The 23115-nt window shown below is 36.5% G+C and overlaps 2 protein-coding genes across 3 annotated transcripts; one reads left to right on the forward strand and one right to left on the reverse strand.

Moving 5' to 3' along the window:
- Positions 1–1304: 1304 nt before the first annotated feature.
- Positions 1305–2854, forward strand: LOC145071306 (protein LURP-one-related 7-like). Of its 2 annotated transcripts, none has more exons than XM_079018211.1 (3): positions 1305–1650; positions 1954–2160; positions 2632–2854. In XM_079018211.1, the coding sequence occupies exons 1-3, from the start codon at positions 1330–1332 to the stop codon at positions 2677–2679; spliced, it is 576 nt and encodes a 191-aa protein (XP_078874337.1). In that variant the 5' UTR covers positions 1305–1329; the 3' UTR covers positions 2680–2854. The 2 variants fall into 2 exon arrangements, with proteins under 2 accessions (XP_078874337.1, XP_078874336.1); XM_079018210.1 differs by having other exon boundaries at positions 1306–1650; positions 2627–2854.
- Positions 2855–3002: 148 nt separating this feature from the next.
- Positions 3003–10821, reverse strand: LOC145070166 (HEAT/U-box domain-containing protein). Its single transcript, XM_079017113.1, has 16 exons — positions 10571–10821; positions 10352–10469; positions 10057–10119; positions 9876–9953; positions 9685–9776; positions 9441–9543; positions 9159–9311; positions 8409–9058; positions 7894–8284; positions 7389–7825; positions 6575–7295; positions 5812–6499; positions 4684–5726; positions 4108–4590; positions 3382–3612; positions 3003–3303 (listed from the first exon to the last, which is right to left on the reverse strand). Exons 1-16 carry the CDS (start codon positions 10624–10626, stop codon positions 3076–3078), a joined length of 5535 nt encoding a protein of 1844 aa, XP_078873239.1. The 5' UTR covers positions 10627–10821; the 3' UTR covers positions 3003–3075.
- Positions 10822–23115: the final 12294 nt, after the last annotated feature.

Consider the following 23115-nt stretch of genomic DNA (forward strand, 5'->3'; position numbering starts at 1 on the left):
ATAAGCCATAGGTGGCCTCCAGGTGACGATACTCAGTGGCAGAGGGGACGATTTCGGGAAGGTATGCCATGAGGAAAAGAAGAAAGAAAAAGGAAGAAAGAAGAAGGCGAAGAAGGAAGAATGGAAGGATAAAGGTAAACCGTTCGAAAGCCCCTATAAAGAAAAGGGAGAGGCGGGACATTTAAATGCCTGACATGATGACGTAACTGCCAGACATCATGCGCAGTCACGTCGCCATTAAAGACGGAACGGCGGGCAAAGGAAAATCGACGCGTGTAAGCTATCTAAGTCCAGAACGCCGTAGCTAGCACTGCAACGCTACGCCTACAGGACTGGGGGACTTGATGACGTGCCTAGGGCAGCACGACAGAAGCACGAGCCGGACACACCAGCCGAGCCTAGCCCAGCAGGCTTAGTGTCCCTAGGGCTCCCGGGAGTGGAAGGCACAGACGAAAGGCTCGCGCACGCCAATTGGACCCGGCCCAGCAGGCTTAGCGACCGCTGGTATCCTTGGGAGCGGAACGCACAGGCAAAAGGCTCGCGCCCGCCTAGAGACGCTCCCAGCTCCAAGACAAAAGAAACGGTCAGGAGACAAGCAGGAGGATCGCCCCATTACCGTCAGAGCCAATAAGAGCGCCCTAACGGTTAAAGGCGCACGACTCTCCAATCAGCGCCCCTGATCCTGTCTCCTGAAAAAGCGATCTTGTCTGGTACGGATCAGGCAAGGGAGCTAGGTATAAAAGGGTACACTCTTAGACCTACGAGGTAAGTTCTCTGGATCCCTACCGGAGAATATACACATACCCTAAACACCCTCTAACTTGACCGTCGGAGCGTTCTTCCGGGAGCTCCTCCCGGAAAGCGGCTGACGGCCTTTGTTCTTTGTGATCTTGCAGTGATAACTGAACGCCGGAGAGCATCAGGTGGATAGAACAGGAGCAAGGTCGCATCACCGGTCATAATGGTTATATGTGAACACTTCTAAAAAGTTTGTTACCTAAACGTGTACAAAAAAAAATAGTTACACAGATGTAAACAAAACGAAAAATTAATTACCTAAATAAGTCAATTTCCTTTTTTTAAACAAATTTGAAACTCAATTACCTTCGGAAATCATTTTTCTAAGATTTATAAGAGCATTAAACATATTTTCGGCTCACTCGTGTATAATAATTTCCTTTATACATAATACTTTACGTTTTAAAATATTGTATATATAATTTTATAAAGCATAAATTGTTATATATAAAAAAAAAACTATTATATATTTAGACAAATTCATATACGTACGTGTATATAATTAGAGATGTTCGTACATCATATGAGTTCATGACAAATGGAGTAGCATTCAAGCAATCAAACTACAGAAAAACGAAAATCAAATCTCACTTACCAATGGATCTTTCTCAAGGATCCTATCAACCCAACTCCGATGGCATCCCAACAGATTTATTCGTCTCCAAGAAGAAGAAGAAGCCACACAATACAATCACTACCTCCAACGCTGCCAATCTCAGATTCACCGATTCTGCTGCAAATTTAGTCTTCTCCGTTGACCCTCCTCCTCCATCGAACACTCCTACTCCGTTTCTTAAGCGCCTACTTGCTGATTCTTCTGGAAATCCCCTCATTTCAATTGCTCGTAACCAGGTTAGCTCTCTTCTCTCTCCGGATTCTAAATCTGAATCATTGATATCGTCGTTTGATTGATTGTCGGTTTTCGTGTCTCCTTTGCTTAGTGTAGAATCATTCTGCACTTTCCAATTAAGCTAAGTTGGATCAATTCATCCAATTCCCTTGATTTTTTATGAGATTAATTATTTTAAATCAAGTGATCTTCCTGGTGGTTAACAAATTGAGTAATGAGGGTTTGGGTTTGGATCAAGAAACTAATAATTGAGTAATTGATTCATAATAGTCTTCAATCTCAATCCCTAATTTTTTGTTTTGCAGAAATCGACATGGCAGGGTTTTAGGAAGGATGGTATTGAAGAGAAGGATTTGATGTTCAGAGTGGAGAGAACAAGGAATAAGCTTACGAAACTAGAGTTTCAAGTGTTTGTTAATAATGGAAACCCTAACAAGTCTGATTTCAAGATGAGAGGTTCCCCCTTTCATAGATCCTGCACCATTTATAAGGGCGACTCCATAGTAGCACAGGTACTTTTCACACAATAATATTAGTATTAGGTTTCAGAATTGGACATGGTTATTAGAATTTACTAAAGGCTAAATGCGAGAAATAACAAGTTACTTTCATTTAACAATTTCATTCACACTTGCTTATTATTTAAAGAAAATGTTTCAAATATATTGAAGAATTTGAAAAATCTACCGACTTATAGCAGTAAAAGTTGTTTTGTATATGACTTCACTATAATTGGGTAAAATTTTCAAACTAAAATGTTGTAACAGAATAAAATAAATGAAAGTAGAAATGCTATAATAATAAACAAATTAATGAGAACTATGTCTAAGACAGATAATAAATCGCAACATACTTTCATATATTTGTTTATTAGAGCATTTTACTTTCATTTAGTCCTTTCACATAATTGTACTTTAAAAATAAAAATATATACATATACTCGAAAAATTTTATAAATTAATATTGTTTTTTATGCAGTCTAGTCTTATGTACAAGCTTGGGATCCAAAATGTAGTGGTGCCAAGAAATAGATTCCGAGTAACAATATTTCCAGGATATGCGGATAATGATTTTATTGTAGCTTTGATTGTAATATTTTTCTATGGTAGAAAATTATGGATATAAATATAAATGCATAAATTACACATTCTTGTATATATGTCAATTGAGTAAAACTATTTGTTATATATCAGGGGTATTTTAGTCTTTTCCTTCCAACCCATCGAATAGAAATGGTTAAATTTTTAGATGATGGAACCAAAAACACCATAATGGAAATTCATTTCAACAACTCAAATTCAAATTCAAAAATGTGAAACAAACAAGAAGTCAAACCCTAATTACAAAAGTAAGCTTTTGAAAAAACAAAACTCTCATATAACTTATAAAAACTAAAGAAAATTGTTTAGGTCCAAATAATATAATGATCAAAATGGAGATTGACACAATGGGCAATTAGATTTGTGAGAAGTGGAGAACCACTTGTACAAACAAGCAGAATGGAACTTATGCTTGCATGTCCTACAAGCAAGTCGAGGAAGACTATGATTTGCTGTATGAATCACACTGTAACATATTGGGCATTCTTCTACACCCTCAAACTCCTTATCAAAATTGCTTTTCCATATTCCAATTGCTTCTGCTAACGCTCCATTCTACACATACATATAACAACAAAATTACTTATCTACCCTTACGAAAGTCAGAAAAAACTATGTGGTGTAACAACTTACTTGATTACGAACGAATGACATCATTGAAAGCAACCATTTCCTTTGTTTGACTTCACTGATTCCAAGGCTTCTTGTACATTCCACATCCACTGGTCTTAGTGAATAAGATGCGGGTAAACGGATCACCAAATCCATACCCGTTTCATCTTTTGTATATGTGGCAACAACCTCATTTGCAGATTTGCTCACACTAACCGAAAAATTCTCATCACAAAGATTCGCTTTCTTGATCTGCAATAACAAAAACCAAGATTCCAAAAAACATACGTTACAAGCTTTCTAGGGCTATTTTTTATGATGACATTGAGAAAAGGGTATTTACGTCTTTTGCACAGACGAGAGATCAAGAGCGAGTCCAAGTCCTCCCACCATGTTCAACCTTTTTGTGTTGAACAAAACATTGAAATATGTCTTATTGACATCAGTCCTAGTCCTAGTCCCAGTCCAATGCATGCCAACAGTCTGTTCTGTCGACACATGTCGACAGAACAGATTGTACTGTGTTTGGCATGCGTTGGCATTGGACTGGGACTATGACAGATGTCAATGAGACAAATTTCAATTTTTTGTTTCGTCCAAAAAGGTTGAACATGGGGGACAGGGACTCGCTCTTGATCTCGATTTCTCGTTTGTGCAAAAGACGTAAATACCCTTCTTGTCGTCGTCAACGTCATCGTAAAAAACAGCCCTAGAAAACTTTTTTCATATTAAAAAATTAACACACACCTGAGACAATTCATTTGTAATAAGAGGAGGGCTACACCATGCTCTAGTGAAGGACTCTATAGCAGAAGAAGTAGTACGATCACGTATGTCATTAAACCATCCCCGAACATAAGCAGGAACTGTCGTTAACATCAATCCATATATCGCACCAGCAAAAGATGCCATTCCATCCGGGCCCACAGGCCAAAGCGACTCAACAGCAAAAAGCACCGAACTGTCTGTGATTGCCCGCGTGGCGGCGGCTGCCACCTCAGCAATACCTTCCGGAAGTTCCGAAAGTTTCTTCTTTATGTTCACAGTGCATAATTCTAGTGGTACGTGTTGGAATATGCAGTCCAATATTGTCGAATTTGATGAGTCTTGTATGTGTTGAATCAACTTCTCCCTTGTGCGAGATGATGATGATGATGTTGATGATGATGATGATGATGATGATGAGAGTAAATGTGATATTAATAATGACCATGCAAGAAAAACATTCACCTGTAAAGTTTTTTACAATGTATTAGTACACTTCCTCACTCATCTCACACCCACCACTGTTCCAAAAAAAAAAAAACATTTTAATGGACTTACTCTTTCCGGGGCTACTAGATCCGAATAAAGAATCTCAGATGGTTTTTCAAGAAATCTTGAAACTTCATCCCTCAACCGAACTGTTAAACTCAAATCATGAGGATCTTTTTCGGTTTCATCTAAAGAACTCGATGAGTCTTCTATCACAAAAGCCGAGTCGGAAACCGGTTGACTCGAAAGAATAACATAAGCTGCGTACTGCAAACATGGAACCGGTTTTTCCGTAAATAAAATCGAATATAACGAGCTCACAGCTCCTTTACTTAGCCCCCAAATTTCAAAAGACTTTATAGCCCGATCCCTAGCAAGAACCGAAGAGTCAACCACACTTGAACCCACCAACTCCCAAAAGTGACCATCATCGAGTCGACTCGATGAAATGACTAAACAACCCTCGGAAGAATACGAACCGGCTATGGCTTCGGTTGCACCCGTTGAAAAGAACAACCGAAGAATACCTTCTAGAATCCGATCTTTAATAGCATCAAACTTCTCAGCTCTTAATGGATTCAGATCATTTTCATTTTCATTTTCATTTTCTGTAGTTTGTTTCCTGATTAATCCACGAAACATTGAGAACGCGATAAGTGCGTTTGTTGCAAGTTTTAAAGGAATGGAATCGAAATCGGAAACTATACGCCGGAGATTCTCGGATACACCGGAATTGGAATTGGAATTGGAATTGGAATTGGAAGTTCCGGTGATTATGTCGTTCACGGATTCGGCGATTTCCTCCATTGAGACAACAGAGGATTCGATCCACCATCTTGATTTATACAAAAGAAATTCCCAATCTTCTTCGTTGAATTCTGTCCAACAGTATCCGATTGTAACCACGGTTAACTTTGATAACAACATTTGGACAACCGGAAGTTTGTTGACGGTGTTGTAAGTGGCGGAATGGAATCGCTGATTCCGAAGTAACGTGAGGAGGAGATTTCGTTCCATTTGGGTGATGTGTCTTTGTGGTTTAAAACCTTGAGTTCCTTTTGTTGGTCTGATTGGGTAGCATGATATCACAAGATGAAACCAATCTTCCATATCTGCAAAAAGAGTAGGAAACTTTTTAGGTCCTAGGGGCAAAAAAGGAAAATTGTAGGCGATGGATGAGTCAGTTACTCAGTTTACCTTCTCCTGATTCCCATGTGTTCAAAGGTGGGAAAGAAACAATTCTCTCGAGCCATCCTTTGATTATATCATTTATTTTGTTTCCCTTCAAAGGGTCATTTTCGTCATTTCCAGATTCATCATCTTGAGAACTCAATGGTCCAATAAGGACACTCATAACTACAGGAAGTATCTTTAAACAATCTAGGTTTATGTCTTCACCTACAAAAAGTCTATCCACAAGCAGATGAAAAAGTCCAAAAGCTTTCTCTTTTCCCCAAATACTACCCCCAAAAAGTGTATTTAGTATCGCCACAAGACTTCTCACAAACACTTCTTCAATACTCTCCAATTCATCATGTGGGGCCGGATAAATACCGAAAAAACTCAACTTTTTTATTGTTTTTTCAAGAGCACCATCAAGTAAAATGTGGACAATGGGGTCGAATAAGTTGTTAGTAAAACACGAATCTTGATTCTTTGTGTATTGAATCAAAGAAGGTAAAAATGAGCTTAAAGCACTACCACTATCCCATTTCCATGTGCATAGCATCTCAGCTGCAAGCCAAGCACGTGGGTAATGAGGATGATGTGGCGCCACGTCATTGGACGATGATGTGGACAATTCAAAACCTGCAATAACTCGCGAAATACCGAGTTTGGATATAAGCTTGTCGACAAAACTGGCCATTTGGTGACACTCGGATGCCTGCAAAAATAATAAATAGTTATTTCTTATTTAGCATTGATTCTAAACAGAAGGGTAAAATGGTCATTTACTCACATTGGAAGAAACAATATCGACTTTCAAAGCACCCGATCTTTGTCCATTTTTAATATCAGGAACGATCCACAAAGGCCAAGAATCATCCTTCTTCAAAAGCTCATCTAACAACATTTGTTCCTCAATATGCCCTTCACAAAGACTATCCAAAACCTCTAAAACAAAAAGGCATCCAAGAGAAGTCACTTTATCAACATCCAACTTTTCTTCATTAACTACACCCCACCGTATCACCTGCACCAGCATACCACCCAATACTCTCCTACAATCTAAGCTCAAAGTTTTAAAATAAGTATTCATCTCACAACGATAATCATGCACAGATTTACAAAAACCAATTCGATCCACGACTTTAGCGTATGCCACGTCATCAACTCCATCATAGAACAATGCTGACATGGCATGCTCCCAATCGATGACAAATAACACAGCCAAAATAGATGGAAGTAAGTGTGTATTTTGGGTAAGAGATTTTAATCTGAAAAAGGTGCCTTTGAGAACTTCCAATGAAAAAGTGGCTATTTCGAGTACACTTTCATGTTCTTTGATTGTTACGTGTTTTTCAACATTTAGCAATGAATTGGCGTTTCTGACCCAAGTGAAGTTGGAAGTCTGAATGAAAGTTTGTAACTTTTGGAAGATTTCTTCAAAAATCAAGATTGATGTGTTCTCACTTAGTAAGATGATTTGATCCTCTTCTGTTATGCCTCCAAGAACAGCACTAAGATATAATAATCAAATATGAAAAAAGAAGAGTTAGGGAAGTTGAAAGAGTAAAATAATGTCATAGATGCAAAAAGACATAATTACCCACCGGATAAATCGCGCATTGGAAGATCCAAAGGGGGGAGAAGAATGACTAATCAAAAGAGCAGTAGAATCAAGAAGCTCATGATGCCAGTTTTTGGGATCCACTTTCCTCTTTATAATTTCTTCTCTTGTTTTCTCCATGAGAAGTGTCAATACCAAAGTATGATCGGAATCATGGATTCCAGTGGCATGTAAAACTATACTATCCCATTGCTCAGAGAAACACTCATCATCTAGTAATGCAAGCAAGAGATCCAATCTAGCCAAAATGGAGGAGCTATTTGTTTGCAAACACCAAGGGACAAAAATGTCCTTATAATATTGCAAAAACTGCTTCAAGTTCATATCTTTATTTTGTTCTTGCACAATTTCTTGAACAACCTTACATGGTCCAAATGTTGAAACAGCAACCACCATAAATTTCACAGCATTTGAAGAATCCTAAAATCATCACCAAGAAATTAATTATATGAAAACTCATTATAGTTGATGAAATAATATCAACTTACAATGGTTTGGATTAGCTTGAAAGATTTGGGCAACATGGGGCCCACTAGATACGATAAGGGCCACGAGTCACCTTTTTGCACAGCATGTTTGTCAACTAACAACAAAAATCTGATGATTTTCTCTATGTTTTCACTGTTTTCGGTTTGTTGAAATGCATTTAGGCAATTCTCTTCAAATGTTGAGCAAAAGGATGATAAAAGATTGGGATTTAGAGAAAATAAGCTGGAAAGGATCTCAGTAATGCATTTTCCAAATTCTTGGATGTGGTCAATGTTGGTCAACTGCCTGGAGACTGGAACCATGAGGTAGTCATGCCATAATAACTTTAGTAACACTTCATCCACAAGGGTATGCTGAAATTGATGGATTTCTTCTAATCCTTCACAATATCTGATACAAACAAAGTGAGTTAATGCTTAATAGCAACTTTCAAAAACTTTTTAATATCATATTCTAGAGTTAAAAGGGTAGTTTTTAACACTTCAATATTTGAAAATTCAAGAAAACAACTCACCTTTCAGCATTTTGTAATGCCCAGAGAGAACATTCACAGTATGACTTAAAAAACACCAATTGATCAGCATTTGAGGACTCTGAATGAACTTTTCCCCCCCAAAAACTCTGAAAGAATTCTAAAAAAAATCTATCCTTTGTTATCGCCTTATCAGGCACACAATCCAAAAACAAAACTAAAGCTGGGTAGGACACTTGTCGCGATCCAAAGCAACCGTTTCTTAAAAAGCTCCAAAACCGATTAAGCACAATTTTCTGAACACTCAAAGTATTCCAACTCTCAGGGAACCTTCTAGAAAAATGTAGTATTGCTTCCCACATTGAAGAATGACACGTGGGATCCTTTTCTTGAAATGCACCAAGTATTGAAGGTGATAGAGTTTTTATATTTGCTTCATTTAGAGCATGAGGAATGTTTTTGATATAACTTCTGATAAGTGAGTATGCAGCTGATCGGATAGCAGGGCTTGAGGATTTAAGAAACTCCATGAAACATTTATGAACTGAAATTAACTTTTCAGCATGAGATATTGCAGTTGATCTTGCTTTGAGGGCATGTTTTAGTTCAGAATTTGAGTTTTCTGAAGCGTGTTTTTCATTTGTGAGAATATCAAGAAGTGTAGCCAATGATAGTAAGGATGATGAAATAACCTGTAGTCAATGGACAATATGCGGTCAACTAATAACTATAAACACAGTTCTTAAGCTTAGGGGTATATTTGGTACTTTGGTTATGACTTATGATGCATACCTGTTGATGCATCTCTTGTAGCTCATCCAAAGCAACTGCTTTATCAGACATACTTTGTGGAGTGAGCTTCAAATTCTCTTCTAAATACATGAACACATCATCTGTACATAACATTAGAGCATCCAATCTTTTCTCTTGTACAGGAAATGCAGCCTGTTTTGGAGTAAAGAGTAAGCTTGAAAGAAGTGGAAACAAAAAAACAGAGCAAGAGGCATATCTATTTAAGTTAAATTTAAAGGGTTTGACTTTTGACATGAAGGTGCTACTTTTTGCATATGTAACCTGGAATGATCTTTTTGCAGCTTGTGAAACTTCATGAACTGCATCAAACTGAGAAAACCACCAAGGACCCATCAAAGACTTCAAATGTGGAGCCAATTCTCTCCTGAAATTGTTACAATGAAGAAAGAAAGCCACTAATAAGCAACAAAATAACAAAAAACAAAAATGGTGAATATAAGTTATAACTAAAACATGTTAATGTGTACATATTCATTATTCTAATGAACATAAAGTAAGCTCGAACCCAACAGTGCTGACAAGATTAGCCATAGTCTCATGCGTAGCTCTGCGAACCTCCCTGTTGTAGTCCAACAACAGCTTCTTGTATTCAAATGCCTAAACCACAAAACACATGTGTCAAATCAAAAAACAAATTAAAACTTCATCAGCTAAAGGTAACATGATATTAATGAGTAATGACCAGATTTAACATACCCATTGAGGAATAATTGGTGATACATCCTTTGCAGATTTTTGCTTAAGCAGTGTAGACAAAGTTGTCAGAGCCTTCAGCTGTAGAACCATGAAATGGGGTATTACAAAAAGAAAGTAAATATTTGTAACAAGTAACAGAATGAATTAGTGAACAAATTATCCATAGATCATGGTGTGTTACCTTTGTGGTTGGATCTTTTCTGGCAAGTCTCTTCAGATGTTGTGCCAATTCAGCATCTATGTCCTACATAACAGTTAACAGTTCACAAATCATTATGTATGTTGTTAATCCAATTGACATCCATAGTTAAGCTGTGGATTATTTCTTAGGTCTTTTCTGGGACAAATTAATGTTACTGAATTCCATATCTCACAGCTGCAGTTGATTTCATATTCATTTGTATCTAAAATTTTGAACTTCTGAAACTTAAATACTGGTGTACATCGTAAAAAGGAGGAAAAGGAACTTGAAATACCAAGAAAGGAGAATCAGTGTCTTGGGTTATCGGTGTAGAAGTATCAATTCGTGAACTTCCGACATAACCCCCAAATCCAACAGCTGTAGCACCTGATGGTAGCAGCGAAGCTGCTAAACTGCAATCAATCGATTTCAAAATCATTAATTTCAAACAAAATTAAATAAAACGTGTGTGCGTATCTTCTTGTGACGGAAAGAGAGTCAAGTTTCTAATTGCCTGCTGCTGGAAGGACGAGCTTTGCTTCTTGCTGCCTCTCCTTTCTGTCTACCCATCTTCTTATGAAAAACAAACCTGGATTCACTTTTTTGTTGGGAGCTTATATGTTAATGGCGGAACTTGATGGCCAAAACGATGTGATGAGATTATTAGACTGACAGAATTGGGGGAGAAAAACAGAGACGATCGAAGCCAAGCGAAGCAAAGCAACGCAAGCAGGAAACGAGTCGGTCCTAGTTCTGTACGGTATGACCCATCATTAGCTAGGGCTAAGAGCATCAATAGTTTTTTCAATGGAACAAAAAAAAATTAATTTGAAAAAAAAAACTATATAAAAATTATTTTATTTAATTTGTTTGTTAATTAACAAGTTTTATTTCATAAACTTTTTCAATGATTATATGTGTCGAATAATTTTTCAATAAATGGTACCTAAACAATATATTTAAACTTTTACAAGGCTATTCGGAGGAGGATAGCCGTTATCTTATAGATTGTGTGTATTTTCGACGTGAACAATAACCATAGATCTAAATTTAGCTTAAAATACACCCAATGGCTTGCATGACTCAAATGGAAAGATAAAAACTACACTCTTGGGTGGTGTTTGTTTTTTTGAAAAAACTCTTTTTGAGCACTTATGTCTACGGAATGACTAAAAGTGCTAATGTCCAAAAGTTGAACATTGAATGATTTTAGAACCTCCCTATGAGAGGGGACGGTTCTAGAGAGATTTATAGGGGTTTTCTAGAGCTTCTATGAAGCTTAGGGTTGCTTGGGGAAAGAAAAGGGTTAGGGTTATCCATAAGGAAACCTGTCTTTTATGCACCTCTTTAAGCCCTATAAATACCCATGCCTTGTGATTTTTGGATTTGACTTCTCCTTAGAGATCCGAAAAGTTGAAATGCATACCTCCTTCCCTCTCTCTTCAATAAGTCTCCAACTACTAAGGTTTGGGTGTGAGCCATTAGAGGCACGATATTTTTAATGATAGCTTTCTGAAGTTCTACAAAGAAGGAATTCAAGTTTATTTACAATAATAAACTAAAATGTATGTTTTCTAATAACTTTTCTCCAACTTCAAAAATAGTAATCTACTTTAGGGTTCTTAAATTCAAATTGTTGTTTACATATCATAATGAGAACATAGATCATTTAGGGTGTATGCGAATTTAGGATTTTATGTTTTCCACCACAAATATGTTTTTTTTTTGTTTATAAAAACCATCAGTGGTATCATAGTGTATGTTCTTTGTGATCTTACACAAAGTTGAATAAGATCAAAAACCCTTTTGATGGTTTTCGATTTGGGCAAGGGTTTTAGAAACCCTAGCCCCTTTCTTTGATTTTTGAAATTGAAAGGGTTTTGGTAGGGTTTCCTTGTTTTTGATAACTATTAATTTAAAATGCCTTGAAATTGGATGATTATTAATTTGGTAAATCCAAACCCTAATTTCGAAATTAGAGGGTACTAGATTGGGATTAAAATTTATTTATTTAATTCATTAATAGTAAATAAATTGTTTAATCCTTATTGGTTTGATTTAAATTGAATTAATTTTATTAAATTGTAAATTTGTAAATTAAACCTAGTATTTTTGAAAAAAAAAAATTAAAAATTAGACCTTATATATAATACTAAAAGTTAATTACTATATGTATAAGACTAAGTCAGTCGGATCTCTAGTATGTCTCATTTACGAAGCCAAACTATAAGGGGGTATAAAGAAATTTCCTTGTTTGGTGGAGGGTCGTTAGCAGAACGGATCTGAAAGGACATTAACTTCATTAAAAGTATAATGTTATTAAAGTAACCAAAACACTTTTTATAAAATCTCGGTCTTAATTACTTTAGAAAAAATGTGAAAAGTATGCTAATTCATAAAATTACATATTATATTTAATAATAGTTAGTGGATCGCGTGTGGTTAACCGGCACACTAACAGTGACTACAAATATTAATAATGGGCATCTCGAATTTATCATTGATTAATGGAGCGTATGTGGTTAACCGGGATATTAATATGAGATGATAAATGACATCGAGAATGCCAAACATATTTATATGATTAGTCACATCTAGTTTGTGATCATCAGTATCCCAGTCACAAATAGTATAGCGTAATCTGAGATTAAACATGTCATTAATAGATTCAATGAATCTCAAAAGATCTAGTAGTTTCATAGTTCAAAATTGGTAAATTGTTTTTACCTACCTTCATAAATCCACAATAAGATTACGGCATCCCTCTTCTTAGTTGTGAATTGTTATTTGTAACATCTGCATATTCAGGCTAGTCAATTTAGAGACAATAAGCGTCAAAAATGAATTTTTGATAAAAGATTATTTAGAATGAATAATCTTAATCAGGTTATAGTATATGTCCCAATGGTTTCGTACATATAAAGAATGTTGAAATCCAAGTTATAACGAAGAAGTTATAACCCGTCGATGTTTTACGGCTAAACCGGCACGACGCCGCGTAACGTAAAAATTGAATTTTTGATAAATTACTTTTTAGCCTTAGTGATCTAAATGAAATTCGTAGTATGTGTTAAACCGAGAACGTACATAAAAAGAACGTTTAAATCTGATTTCGTATGAGGAAGTTATGATATTTCTAAGATTTAGTCTAGCAGTGCACAACCCGGAAATCGAATTTTAGATCAATCGATTTTTAACCGACACAACCTAAATGATAATTGAAGATCTCATTAATAGGAGTTCAACAATAAAAAGATAGTAGAAAATGGAGTCTGTATGTAGAAGTTATGAATTTTACACGGTTGTTAACAATGTAATCTTCTCATACTGTTAAACTTAAAATCGGTTGAGAATTAGTCGATGGGGTCAAAAGAGAAGTTGTAGATCCTATCGCTACCTATGCGTGGATATAAATAATGTCAAAACGGAGCCCGTATGCAAAAGTTACGGATATTAGAAGATAATTAGTTTTTGGAATAACCAGGAGGTGACACATGGAGCGATCTGAGCCACAGCTTTCTCACCACGGCTTGCCACCAGATGGTGACACCTGGACACGAACGCCCCGCTTTCATGAACTCCCTGCATTCGTCTCTTGAACGCCCCACGTTCGCACCAAATTCAACCTATAAATAGAGGCGTAAATCTCTCATTTCCTTGACACCTCTCCACTTCTATTATCTCAATTACTCCCAAACCTTCTAAGTTTTTCTCTAGCACCTCCTATGTGTTAGAAGCGAGTCCCGGAGTGCCAGAAGGCTCCGAGAAGAAGAGCTTTTCGACTTGGAAGTTCTGCCCTCGGAGCCTAGTTTCTAGCCAAAGCTCCCGGTAAGTGAGTTATGTTTACTCTACTTTAAGTATAGCTTACGTTTAAATTTATTATCGTTATTATGAACTTATAAACTATATATATATATATATATATATATATATATATATATATATATATATATATATATATATATATATAAAGTGTTATTATAATATCTTTTAACTACTCACGGTACGGGAAATCTGGTTTGAAGGGTCATATAGGGTTGTTGGATTTCACTAGTGTAAATGAATGTAAGGTCTGTTTATGCGTTTGTTTTTGTATTGACGATGATATCCCAAAGTTTTAACATAAACATAATACATTTATTCGGAAATGCTTTGATAATATATTTATCATGTTTTTCTTCTTTAAAATGAATACTGTGATTTTCAAATAAGCATAAACAAAATTTTTAAAATGACCGTGAATTTGGGGATGTCACATTATTTTGAATCCTAGCCTTAATTGCTTATTATGGGTTAAATACTAAGGATAATTGTCATCTAACTAAAACTATTCTTTTTCTCTATAGATGTCTACTCCTGGTGATGCTTCTACTCCATCATCGTCTACCCAACACTCGGGTTTTCCCCACTCTCTATCGTGTCCAAGGGAACCTTTGAAGGCACCAACAACAATGATTGGATGCGAAATATCAAGATGTCTCTTCAATTCGATGGCAAAGAGTATGTCCTTGAAGAAAAACTAGTTGAAATCGATGAAGCCAAAGCTACTCTGGAATAACTAGCCTCCTACATGAAACACTACGATGATGCAACTAAAGTTGCTTGCATCATGGTCGCTACAATGATCCTCAGATTGCAAAGGTTCTATGAGGACTACTGGCCACATGATATGAACAATAACCTAGTGAAAAAGTACCACATCAACCCAACTCCATAACTTGCTACAGATTGCTGAGTCGGGAAAGAATCAAGTCCCCACTACTACTTCTAATGCTCCCGTTCTTGCCATTGGGTAAAGAAAAGGGAAGAACATAAAGGTTGCCCCTAAAGCTAACAGGAAGAACAAGGCCCATTCAGGGTCATCTAGAAATGGCCCACATGTGAGGCCCAACTCAGACATTCTAGCTGTTTGTGACCCCAAAGAGGTCACTTGTTACTATTGCAATGACAAGGGCCATTGGAAGAGGAGTTTCCCTAAGTACCTGTAAGGCGTCAAGGATGGCAAGGTGAAGCCATCATCATTAGGTATATTGACGTGTTCTTATAATTACCTACTAGTTTTAAATTTATTACCTAACAAACTTAACTAGCTAGAATGCACCTAGGCAATGTACCGAGTCGAATTATAGAATAATTCAGGTAATTCCGGTGTCGATCACAAGGAATGGTATTTAATTAATAAAAAAACTACTAAAAGCTAAACTAATAAAAACAAGCAATAATTTAAAAGGGTTTTTATCTAATTTTTTTCAAGCTCAGACAAACCTAATCACTCAACTAATATGGTTGTTATCAATATATCCAAAACACTTTCGTTTAGTTTCGAATCCCCCTTTTTCCTATGGTTAGTTATTATCTATGGATTAATTAAGTTGGTTACCAATTATTATGTAATTAGCGATGTGGTCCAATCTACTAATATTTTCACAAATTCATGCACTACTTTGTAAGGTCCTACACAAGCAAACACAAAATTAGTTATTAATTATAATTGGTCTATGCAAGATTTTCTAAACACAATTATAGTCATAAGTATGTTCTCCAATACAACTAAATTGTTACTTTTATCACTTAACTAAGATGTGGTCAATCCTAGCTCTAGCAATTTAATGGTCACTAAATCACTATGTAAACAAGTTCATGTAATTTAATGGCCACTAAGCTACACTTAACTTGAATTACAACAACAAAGAGAAATACTTTAACATGCTAGGTAAGTTAATCAAACACAAGCTAGAAACCAACTTTTTAAAAATCCATAAACTAATAAAGTAAACCATAGTTATTAAGGTTTAATCTAACTAAATGAAAGTCTACTAAATTTAGCTACTCATGGCAGTAATCAAACATAAAAACTCAATAGGAATAAAACTAAACATGATCAAAACGAATGAATTGATGATGCTTTCTTCTAGACCTCTTCAAATCTTGAGCTCCAATCGTTTCCTCCTCTTCTAGGGGTTTTCCAGAGGGTTTTTGTCGTAATACTTCTCCAGAAAGTGACCTCCAAGTCTCTCAATTCGACCCTATGTGCGGATATATATATATATATATATATATATATATATATATATATATATATATATATATATACATACACTTGCCTAAAATCTTGCCACCACGTCGTTGTCCTCGTGTTTATCCCGTATTCTCCAAGCCAACGTCAAGAATCACAAAGATTCCATTCACCATGTCGATGTGGGACCGCCACAATGTAGTGGTTGGAAATCCGACTTATCTCAAAACACAAAAGTCATCGAAAATTGTGTCTAGTTTTCAGATCATTTTGAATCGTCTTAATCGGATTTACGAATCATGAGATATGGTCAAAATACTGACGAGGGGTCAAGGTGTCCAACAACATCCTTCTTGTGTTTTCTTCTTGCCTAAGCTCACATTTTCCTTCTTCTAGCTTCCATATTGCTTCCGAGCATGTCTTTTATGCTACATAACAAATATTTAAACATAATAAGTATCTTTTGTTCTATAATAAACATAAACATATCTAATAATATTAAGTTATGATGTAATATATATATATATATATATATATATATATATATATATGCATATATCATATATACACTATTCAAACTAATAGCTCACCATCTGCTCATTCTTGGGTCCTTGATACAGGATGTGGTTTTCACATTTGTTCTGATTTGCATGGGCTAAAACAAAGTGAGGAAGTGGTGCATAGGAGGATGAATCTAATGATGGGCATGTCACACCCCAAAACCACGAACGGCGGAAACGTTCAGGGGTGGAGGACGTCATGTACAATATCACAACATTGTAATATAATAAACAAGCAACAACATCATCCATTGCATTATAAGTAAAGTTTAATACATGTGTGTTCTTTCATTGTAATAAGATACCAAAAATATACAATCAAAATAAAAGGCGAGACTTGTCTGCTCCGTCTTCTCAAAACCTGGCCATCGTACCTGTCTAATGCTGACCTGAGAATACAAGTTATTTTGAAAGCGAGTATCAGCTTTAAAGCTGGTGAATTCATAAGAAATTAAGTGTCGTTGTCTTGCTTATGAAAATCTGTTATGAAGGCCATGTAAACCTTTAAGTGAAAATGTTGAGGTAAGTATGAAATCCCTAGAAAAACCCTTATTTTCTATAAGTATGAAATGTAGTCTTCTACCAAGACCCGAATGTTTTGTTATGACAATGTAGTCTTCTACCAAGACCCGAATGTTTTGTAAGTAAGATGATAGTTTTCCTTTAATTGTTTAGTACTAAAGTACTTAGTCTAACTCATCGTTTATGTGAAAGTATCACAAAATAAAGTAAACAAGAAAATGTACTACTGTAAGTGTTGTCACTGGGTACTAGGACTAACACAAAATCGCATTAAGAGAAATATGTAACCTAATGAACATCCGAAGATTGTCCAGAAAAAGTAATAATGTAAGTGTCATCGATGGGTACTAGGAGTAACACAACATCGCAATAAGCGAAAGATATAACCTATTGAACAATCGAAGATTGTCCACTTGTCCTCTGTAGCAGCAGCAGGTGGATGGAGGGGTTAGCCCCGGTTATCGATCTACCTAGTATAAGTAGTAACCTTAGACCTCCGTAGATGGTCATCGACCACTGGTGCTAATCAGTGGGGTTCGGAATGGTAAGTCCCGCCGAGCTATCCCATTGAACCGGTATAGGAAAGATAATTTACACAGTAAGTACTAATAAATCATCCTCGTAGTTCTAAGTACAAGCATCCAGGTAAGTGAATACAGGATAATGCACCTATGTAACAGTGTTCCTGTATGGTATTCATGTATGTGTGTCCATGTAACAGGTAAGTATATGTAAACATATTCATGTATCAGGTAAACATCTGTAAGTACTCATGTATCAGGTAATGTACTAGTATAGACTCATGAATGAACTGACTCTTGTGTGATTCCTTGTAATAGGAATTATGTTTGAAATCTCCAAATTATCCCTATGATAATTTACTGGAAGGTAATTGGTTGTTCAAGTATGTTTATACACTCTTACTACTCAAGAGTGAAAAACTAAATGAAAGTTGTAAACTATAACATCAATACATATATAAGAATATAGGTGTACATGCATTAGTTCAAGAGTGTAAAATGGTTTTGTAAGACATATTATGGATTTTGAACAATAATTAACAATGACTTGATGTCAATTTAATATACATTTCAAAGGTAAAACATTAGATAACAATGTGTTTTTAAGATTTAAAACCATTTCTTGCGTCACATTTTGTAGTATGTGAAATCTGTTAAATGACAACCACAGTTATAAAATACATATCAATGATTTAATAACATGTTTGTTTCTACTTGTATTCCCCCCCCCCCCTTTAAAGCATTTAAAATCATTTAAAACATTGATTAGGGGTATGAACTCACCTGTAGTTGGTGATTGGGATGAACTGAACGGTATAGGATTGCTAGGTGTCAAGCGAGGACTTGTACACACACTACGATCCTAATGAACATATAATCACACATATATGCACTCAATTAGTCTTAAGTTACTAATTGATAAAGTTAAGACATCCTAGACATAATAAACACTTTATATAAGTGTTTTAAGCCCTAAGGATTGCATCTAAGCTATTGCGGGACAAGGCACTTGTGTTTAGGGTTCCAAAGGATCCCATATATGAGTTTACTCCTCATATACCAACACACATGGAGTTTACGGTTGTAAACTCTTGAGTTTACGGCCGTAAACTCCCAACCATGGGGTATTTGTGTGTTTTGAAGTCCCAAATGATTCCTAGAATTATTCTAACTTGGTGGCTAAGTCCTTGGAAGGGTTTAAGGTCTAGAAACACTCAATTTAGGAGTTTACGGCCCTAAGGCCATTCCCTTTAGAGTTTACGGCCGTAAACTCTAAGTATGGTGTGTTTTTGATGCTTTCAAGTCTCTTGCACTTGTGGTATAGGTTCTAGACTTTTATTCTAAGCATATGAAGGCATTAGGCACACTTTGGTGCCCCTTTAAGGAGTTTACGGCCCAAGAACCATGTCTTGGCCGTAAACTCACTTTGGTAGGTGATTTTGATGTGGTTCAAGCCCTTGATTAAATGGGAACAAGTCTAGGTAATTGTCTAAGGCTTTAGGAGCCTTAAAAGTACCATTTTGAGTTTGAATTTGGAGTTTACGGCCTATGATATTCTTGGGCCGTAAACTCCCAAACTTGGGTGGATTTTGGTTGTTTTCTTGTTCCTAACACACATACATATGAGTCTAAGGCAGTTGCATAACACACGGGTCGGCCTAGGCTTCGTTTCGAGAGTTTACCGCCCAAGAACACCTTGGGGAGTAAACTCCTATATCTAATGATTTAGCCATCTAAATCATGTTATAAGCACATAATAAGCATTCTAACACTACCAGAAAGAGTTACTCACATTTTGGTATAAAAACCCGAAGATCCGTGAGAGAGAAAATGGCTTTTCTCTAGTTGGAAATGTGAATAATGAATGAATTTGGTTCAGAAATCTATTTATAGTCCTGAAATATTTTTAGCAGAAAATATTTTTATTCCTGAAATGATCTCTAATATAATAGAGTGTTGGAATAATAGTTTTGCACAAAACCCTAGTGCACCCACTCTCCTGATATTTCCTGAAGTGTAAACCCTGAATTACTCAAACTTACGCGAAAAGTCTGAAAATTAACTGTGACTGCTATAACTTCTATTGAAGTGATATAGTTTGTACAGAATGGAAATTTCGGGTTGTCACAGGGCAATAGGCGATCTTCTCCTATTACCGAGATTGGAACTTATCATCTAATGCTTAGTTGTGATGTTAGTTTAGATTTGATAGATTGGTGCTATTTATTAGAAATGACACGAAACATTAATTCATTTCATGCGTTGTTTAGATAAGGTTTTTAATACTCTTTTAATGATTTTAATGGTTCAATTATGGTTTATAAAATGGTGTTTTTATATTATAAGTTTATCTTGTACTGGTGTGTATGAAATAGTGACTTGTGTTGATAGCTTAGGAAATAGTGTATTTCACACTGATTCGTCTAATGGATTAGACAAGGCATGATTTTGGCATTGTCGTCTTGGGCACATTAACAAGAAATGCATCATCTAACTACAAACGGATGGAGTGTTGGAATCATTTGACCTAAGGCCAGATGATGAGTGTGAATCTTGTCTTTTAGGCAAGATGATGAAATCACATTTCACTGGATCTTGTGAAAAGAGGTGAGGGTTTGTTGGTATACGCAAAGATGTGTGTGGACCCTTTAGATCCACCACAAGAGATGCTAATCGGTTTTATGTAATGTTTAAGGATGATTATAGTAGATATGATTATATTTACTTGATCAAACATAGATCAGAAGCCTTTGAAAAGTTTAAAGAGTTTAAACATGAAGTCGAGAATCAATTAGGTAGGAAGATAAAGATGTTTCGATCTGATAAAGGAGGAGAGTATCTTAGTATCGAGTTCCATGACAACTTCAAGGAATGTGGAATAGTTCCACAATTGACTCCTCCTAGAACACCATAACTTAATGGTGTGGTTGAGTGGCGTAATCATACCTTGTTGGACATGGTTCGTTCTATGATGACTCGAGCCACTCTTCTCATTTCTTTATGGGGGTATGCATTAGAGACAGTCGCCCATATCCTCAATCTTGTCCCTACTAAAAGGGTTGCCAAACCACCTCATGATATGTGGATAAAGAAAGTTCTCTCATTAGCACATATTAAAGTCTGGGATTGTGAAGCTTTCGTTAGATGAGAGACTCATGACAAACTAGAAGCCAGAAGTGAGAAGTGTATTTTCATTGGCTACCCACAAAAGTCTTTTGGATATTTATTCTACAGGCCTAGTGAGAATGTGGTCTTTGTAGCACGAATAGGAGTCTTTCGTGAGAGAGATCTCATATGAAAAGAGGACAGTGGGAACACAAATGACCTTGAAGAGATTCAAGAGTCAACCGATGAAGGAAACTTACAAGACACTAGCACTCAACTAGAGGAAGAAATTCCTATTGATCCAGTTGACAATTCATACCTCTTCGCCGCTCTAGTAGATTTAGCATGTCACCTGAGTTCTATGGTTTCCATATAACTACAGATGGTGATACATTTATAAGTGATCATAAACTAGTAAACTTGGAAGAACCAACTAACTAGATGGAAGCAATGGTTGGTCCTAAGGCTTCAAAGTGGGAAGAAGCAATGGACAACGAGATCAAGTCCATGTATGACAACCAAGTTTGGAATTTGGTTGATCAAGAACCTGGTCAAAAGGTAGTTGGTTGCAAATGGATCTTCAAGAAGAAGACCAACATGGATGGAAATGTACACACATTCAAAGCATGACTGGTTATGAATGGCTCTCCTCAAACCCCAGGGATTGACTATGATGAGACCTTCTCACCAGTAGCCAAGATAAAATCTATTAGGATAATGTTCGCCACAACTGATTTTCATGATTATGAAATATGGAAAATGGATGTCAATACAACCTTCCTTAATAGGAAGTTGGCTGAAGATGTTTACATGAGTCAGACAGTGGCTGAAGATGTTTACATGAGTCAGACAGTGGGTTTTGAGAAATCCATCTATGGATTGAAACAAGCATCTGGCAGCTGGAATCTTTGCTTCCATGAGAAAACCAAGGAATTTGGTTTCACTATAAGTGAGGATGAGTCATGTGTGTATGTCAAAGCTAGTGGGAGTATAGTAACTTTTCTAGTATTGTATGTTGATGACATACTACTCATAGGAAACGACATTCCAACTTTACAAGAAGTAAAATCTTGGCTTGGAAAGTGTTTCGCTATGAAGGATATAGGAGAGACAACCTATATTATCGGGATAAGAATTTTGAGAGATAGAAAGAGAAGACTAATTGGACTTAGTCAAAGTACATACTTGGACAACATACTAAAACAGTTTAGTCCGGAAAATTCCAAGAAACTAGAGCTACCTATTCAGAGCAATGCCAAATTGAGTAAGACTCAAATCCCCAGTACGGATGAAGAGATAGTTGGTGTAACGACCCAAAATACGACCCAATTTTTTTTGTTTAAATAGTGCTAAAAGTTAACAATCATCCATAATATATAATGAAACCGTACGTCACAAATCCCAAAAAGTTATAATAGATGTGTCATGACAAGAGAACTATATCAACATATCATAGTATCTGAAACAAAACTCCCAGGATAAAAGAAACTGAAGCTGTGGTGTGTGCGATGCCATCAACCCGAGCTCTTCCCTTTGCCAGCGGAAGTACCTGAAACCAAAATTGAAATCTATAAGCACGCAACTTAGTGAGATCCCTCAAACTACCACATACCATACAATAACATATAAAGCACATACTAGGCCTTGCCCACTGCATCAGACCGAGATCCGAAAACTACATCGGACCGAGTCCGGAAACTGCATCGGACCGAAGTCCGGAAACTAACCAGGGCCTTGCCCTCTGCATCAGACTGAAGTCCAAAAATGCATCGGATTCGCCGAGTCAACTTCCAGTTGACCGGACTCAACGAGTCGAGTCGTGAGTCCCCCATATTTCTTCGATTTGTGAGTTCAAGGTGAATCAGTGAGTGGGGAATGGACTCAGTGAGTTAAAGTCAGATTTCATACAATTGATTCTAATCCATTCCAGAGCATCTAACCCGTAGATCTAAGCTCCTGGGCGCATCTGGACACGTAAAATTCCTAACTTTACGTGTAACTAAGAAGGAATGAAGCTATTTCACTCAAACTCTACTTTAATCGGGAAAAATCATCTGACTCGCCGAGTTGTATGAACAACTTGTCGAGTCTAAGGAAATCTTCACCGGACTCGCCGAGTTGCTCATCCAACTCGTTGAGTCCACGACTATCTTCATATGACTCGCCGAGTCAACCTTGCGACTCGTCGAGTCCATTCAGTCCTTTTTCCATACAGACTTGGTTTGAGCCATGCAGCGGCTCCAAATCACAGATCCAAGCTTCTAGGGCATGCTTAACATGTAAAGTTGCAAACTTTACGTGCATGCATGGCTTTAAAGGCTTCAAATGCCATATC

This window comes from Lactuca serriola, chromosome 8 (genome assembly GCF_051521515.1).
Source record: "Lactuca serriola cultivar US96UC23 chromosome 8, Lser_US96UC23_V15, whole genome shotgun sequence".
NCBI classification, from domain to species: Eukaryota; Viridiplantae; Streptophyta; class Magnoliopsida; order Asterales; family Asteraceae; genus Lactuca; species Lactuca serriola.

Excerpts from the sequence above, each read along its gene's own strand:
- LOC145070166 (XM_079017113.1), bottom strand. The coding sequence starts at position 10,626 with ATGGGTAGACAGAAAGGAGAGGCAGCAAGAAGCAAAGCTCGTCCTTCC. Across the intron at positions 5,727-5,811 it reads CACATGGGAATCAGGAGAAG|ATATGGAAGATTGGTTTCAT; the intron begins GTAAACTGAGTA and ends CTCTTTTTGCAG. Across the intron at positions 3,304-3,381 it reads TGTCATTCGTTCGTAATCAA|AATGGAGCGTTAGCAGAAGC; the intron begins GTAAGTTGTTAC and ends ATGTATGTGTAG.
- LOC145071306 (XM_079018210.1), top strand. The coding sequence starts at position 1,330 with ATGACAAATGGAGTAGCATTCAAGCAATCAAACTACAGAAAAACGAAA. Across the intron at positions 1,651-1,953 it reads TTTCAATTGCTCGTAACCAG|AAATCGACATGGCAGGGTTT; the intron begins GTTAGCTCTCTT and ends TTTGTTTTGCAG. Across the intron at positions 2,161-2,626 it reads GCGACTCCATAGTAGCACAG|TCTAGTCTTATGTACAAGCT; the intron begins GTACTTTTCACA and ends TTTTTTATGCAG.